This window comes from Protopterus annectens, chromosome 1.part1 (genome assembly GCF_019279795.1).
Source record: "Protopterus annectens isolate FY-2018-M chromosome 1.part1, PAN1.0, whole genome shotgun sequence".
In the NCBI taxonomy this organism is placed as follows: Eukaryota; Metazoa; Chordata; order Ceratodontiformes; family Protopteridae; genus Protopterus; species Protopterus annectens.
The window spans coordinates 307,036,887-307,041,935 of NC_056726.1; the positions used below are offsets into that span (position 1 = coordinate 307,036,887).

At 37.1% G+C, this 5,049-nt stretch overlaps 1 protein-coding gene across 3 annotated transcripts in view; it reads left to right on the top strand.

The window, feature by feature from the left end:
- Positions 1-4,716, top strand: part of RASD2 (RASD family member 2) — a 63,082-nt gene extending 58,366 nt beyond the window's left edge. For all 3 annotated transcript variants that reach the window (XM_044074761.1, XM_044074751.1, XM_044074744.1), the window contains one exon: positions 3,039-4,716. In XM_044074761.1, coding sequence (XP_043930696.1) covers positions 3,039-3,571 — 533 coding nt within the window. In that variant the 3' untranslated portion in view covers positions 3,572-4,716. The remainder of the gene's footprint in view (positions 1-3,038) is intronic.
- Positions 4,717-5,049: the final 333 nt, after the last annotated feature.

The window sequence follows — 5,049 nt, forward strand, 5'->3', positions numbered from 1 at the left end:
CTGCATTTTCATTCATTTTGTCTCGTTATTTGAAAGTCAGCTATGTGACAGACTATTATTAGAATTAGACCCATATATATGGGTCTACTTCTAATATACTACTATATACGTAGTCAGATTTTGCCATCATTTGTGTTTGTTCAGCAGTTGTTCTGCTGACTCCATTTAGTCAACGGATTATCTGATCAAAGTTGCTGGTTCATAATTGCTGTAAGAGTGGAGAGAGGAAACATGACTTTTCCCTGCCATTATGCAGTCTTGGAATTAGTATATACATAGCATGAGGTGTGACTTTCCTGCAGAAAATGTTATTTCTTGATTTGTATACTGCAAATTTGTTTTGCAGCATATGTGTTGGACTGACAGCATTTTGAGTGTTTTGCAAATCCAATTATTATATAAAGAAATATAAATAGGTAGAACTAGATAGATATCTATAACTAGACATATAGCATATAGATAAAACATAGATATAACAGATAAATAGGTAGATAAATGTAATACATAGGTAGATAGATAGATACATAGGTATAACACCGATAGATATAACATAGACTGATATAACACAGATAGACAGATTGCTGTAACATGGACACTAGCTAGCTAGATTGATAGAGATGGATTTAACAAAGATAGATATGTATGAATGTAAAGTTTTGACAATGAACAACATCTGTCTTAAACCTCCTCTTATGCATTGGTTTAAAGTGGTCAGTTCCTACCTGTTAATAGCAGATTTCATATTCCATTCTAAGCTAATAAAATCAAGAGTAGAGTTAATAGAAGTATTTCTAGGTCTTAAAATAAAGACTAGTATATACAGTTGTCAGGAAATGGCATGTATAGGCTATTGAGATTCCATATTCATATATGCATTTTATCTAATGCAATTGATCAAGAAAGAAGATAGAGTGAGAAGTTCCATGGCACCTGCAGTGACCAGCTGTGAATAAAGAAACCATACATAAACAACATATTCCTGACTTATAAATAAATAAACACTTAAACAATCAAACAAATATATATAGGATACCAGATCTGTTGACGAATTGCTATGAATGCTTCTACTTTTAATGTTGGTATGTGTACTCTTTGGAGCTGTGCTGTAGCTTAGTTGGGGCTTCATTTTGAAGATCTGCTGCTTTTAGGTTTGAGTCAGTGAAATGGCATGACAATTAAGAATGAGGTAAGATAAAGGTGGAAGAGGCTAAGCATCACAAGGGTGGTTGTCCTTTGGAAAAGAATAGGTGCAACTCCTCTGTAGTACTTATATCTGTATTGTTTCATTTATGTGATGTATATGAGTGTTCTTAAAGCCTGTTGGTTGTTCATGTTATGTACAGCATATGTAAAGGCACCAGTGTTCTTTTCAATCTGTTTCACTGTATATCTTCCAGTATGCTGAAAAAATCACGTGGCTGATTTGTCCACTCAGCTTTGATGTACCTACAGCCTGAGACCATGCATAAAAGATAAGAGAACTGCTGTAAAGCTAGATAAGTGTTAGACATCTTGGTCAGGCCCCGGCCTGAGACCATGCATAAAAGATAAGAGAACTGCTATAAAGCTAGATAAGTGTTAGACATCTTGGTCAGGCCCCGGCCTGAGACCATGCATAAAAGATAAGAGAACTGCTTTAAAGCTAGATAAGTTTTAGACATCTTGGTCAGGCCCTGGCCTGAGACCATGCATAAAAGATAAGAGAACTGCTATAAAGCTAGATAAGTGTTAGACATCTTGGTCAGGCCCCGGCCTGAGACCATGCATAAAAGATAAGAGAACTGCTGTAAAGCTAGATAAGTGTTAGACATCTTGGTCAGGCCCCGGCCTGAGACCATGCATAAAAGATAAGAGAACTGCTGTAAAGCTAGATAAGTGTTAGACATCTTGGTCAGGCCCTGTAGCACAGAGAGAATAATACCCTTACAGCACCCCAGATGGAAGGGGTTCAGCTGGTGGAACGGGTGGGGGCAGGAGTGAGTGGCTTATGCCATCTTGCTCATACTGAGGTTAGAAAAGCCACCTGAGCTTGCTACAGTAGCAGCCTTAAAAGTCAGGCAAGTGGTATAAAGCTTAGGTGGGATGTTGTGCATGTGTGCATAAAGGTGCATCTCCCAAAGGGCTGTTATGGGGTGGCAGAGAGTTAGGGCACACTCCCTGGCAGCAGTATGATGTTGCACCAGTGCCCGTTAATCTCCTCACTGGCCCCAGACATTGGTCAAACTGAGCCAAGGGAAGGCTAAGTCAGGTCCAGTAGGCCTGGTGAATGAGGAGATTAGTTGGGGTCAGCTTATAGTCAACTGCTGGTGGGAGTGCAAAAAATAAATAAATAAATAGATAAAAGCAAGTAATTAAAATTATTATTCTAAATGTTACCTGTATTTCATGAAAAGTTAGTGAAAGTGATTGAGACACGAAATATTGACCATAACATTTTCTAATATTCAAGCTTATGTTGCATAAAGAGTTAGTCATGGTTATGATCCAGCCATATTGGATTCATTTGGTGGCCCAGGTACTTGTGAATTTGGCTAGGGAAGACAGGTTCCCTCTCTGTGAGTAGGTTAATAAAATTGGCTCCTGTGTTAATTCTCTGCTGGAAAATGGTGATTATGAGGGATGCTTTACCTTCAAAGGACAGAGCAGCTGACAGGATTCCTCTCAAAAAAAGTGGAAGCCTCATCCCTTGTATACACATTATTGTAGTTATCCCTTTGTATGTCATAAAAATACACACTGTGGAAATGGACAAGCTCAAAGAACTTTCCTCCAATTCCCTAAGTAAATGATGGCACCAACCCTTTCACTAGCTCCTTGCTCATGCATGGAATACATTTGGTACAGGGCTCTCACACTTCCTGGGAGAATGTATCAATGGGAAAGTAAGGCTGACAAGGGGGAGGCTTGATGACTCGTCAAGGGGTTGTTTTCACTGGAATTCCACTGTACCTTCTCAGTCCAGGTCATAAAGTATTAGTGTACATAAACTAAAGAGTTTTATCCTGTTTTAATGAAAATATATTTTTGGTAACTTTCAGGTGATGTATTCATCTTGGTCTTCAGCTTGGACAACCGTGAGTCTTTTGAGGAGGTCCAGCGTTTGCGTAAACAGATTATGGAAGTTAAATCATGTCTGAAAGACAAAACCAAGGAGGCAACAGACATCCCAATGGTAATCTGTGGTAATAAGTGCGACCTTGGAGAGCTGTATCATGAAGTGCAGCCCGAGGAGGTAGAACCGCTGATTGCTGGTGACGAGAACTGCGCCTACTTTGAAATATCAGCAAAGAAGAATACCAGTGTTGATGAAATGTTTTGCGTTCTTTTCAGCATGGCAAAGTTGCCACATGAAATGAGCCCTGCCCTCCACAGAAAAGTTTCTGTACAGTATGGTGAGACTTTTAACAGGAAATCTTTTAGAATTAAAAGAGTTAAAGAAGCTGATGCTTATGGTATGATAACCCCATTTGCTCGAAGGCCAAGTGTCAACAGCGATTTGAAATACATCAAAGCAAAAGTTCTGGGAAGAGGAGGACAGCCACGAGATCGAGAGAAATGTATCATACAATGAAAAATAAACTTGCAGACAAGATCAGATACCAAATATACCTGAAGCTTAGTAGAGGCTAATGCAAATTAATCAAAAGTATCTTTCTTTATGTAAGAAATGTTAATAGGTGTGGCAATTGACTAATGCAAGTTGCCACCACCTTAAAGAACAAAGGTACAGAGATGCATCCTAGAAAATGACTTATGATGACATAACAAGTTACTTTGTTAGCTACTAAGAAAAGACTGTATAAGCAGCCTGAGTTGCAGATGACGATAATCCTTCTAGAACATTTGACAAGACATTGTTTGCCAAGTGCAGATGTCAGACTTTTCTAGCTGTCCTATAAAAATTAATTCTTTGTCTTTATGGTAAAACTACTGCATTAGGAAGGAGTCATTATGCTGTAATCTGTATTGATAAGGATCTCCTGTACTTTTACGTACTACTACACGTTTATGTAATACTTATGTTTAGTGGAATATACCACTTTATCCATAAGGAGCACATCACCATTCTTATTTTGATGATGTGATAGACACATTGCAAGATTTAACCTTAGATATTGCTGCAGGTTCATTGTATTATAAACGTGAGACAACACACTTACAAGCTCTTTGTGAACATAAGCAGTCTTCTTGTTAGGTATCAGCTTGGGCTGATAGTCCATTTTTTAGAAGATTTTAGAGATGTTCATGTCATATGAAAATATTTAAGAACAAATGTATATATTTTTTGTTTTATTGTATATATTGTGTTACATAGGTAAAACAATATTTCCATTCATGTAATATCAATTACTTAACATATTCTAGGATACTTAACTGAATTTTTCTGCATATTTATGGGATCGTTGAATTTACATATGATTAACGAGTTCCAGAAATGTGTGTTTTGGCTAGGATAGTCTTCCCTTTATGATCACGTTAGCTAGTATTTCCAGTGTAAAAAGAAGCAAAGTGTGGAGACTGGCTTAAAAAAAGCACAGAAATTAATTACTTTCTGTTATTTTAGTCTGTTAATAGTGCTGACTTTACCAATGATCAAATGTAGACAATGAATTTATCAGTGATTAATAACTACTAGGTATATATTTTTTAATGAGGAGTTATATACTTTTATTTGCAGAAACTCCAGTAAACTGAATAAATTTCATTCTGGTTTAATGTTAGTTTCTTTATTCATTTCTGTTTCAGTAATTTGGCTGAGACCAGATTGTGTTTCTGATATAGGAGTTTAATAGATGCTGAATTAAGCGAGGCAGCTGTTACTCACATCACACTAATCTCTGGCTGTAGTATTTCTTTGTATGTGCTCTCTTTCTACTGTCAATTTACTTGGTTTGAGTTTTAAACTTTGAGTGATACTGCAGTGCGTAGAATTGATCTGTCACTTGAGAAAAGTAGCAGTTTTTAAGGTACATCTCAAAACAGATAACTGCTTAGGCAAAGAAACCATAGAACTATAAGAGCAGCATTTATTGCCTTGAATTTGCCTAG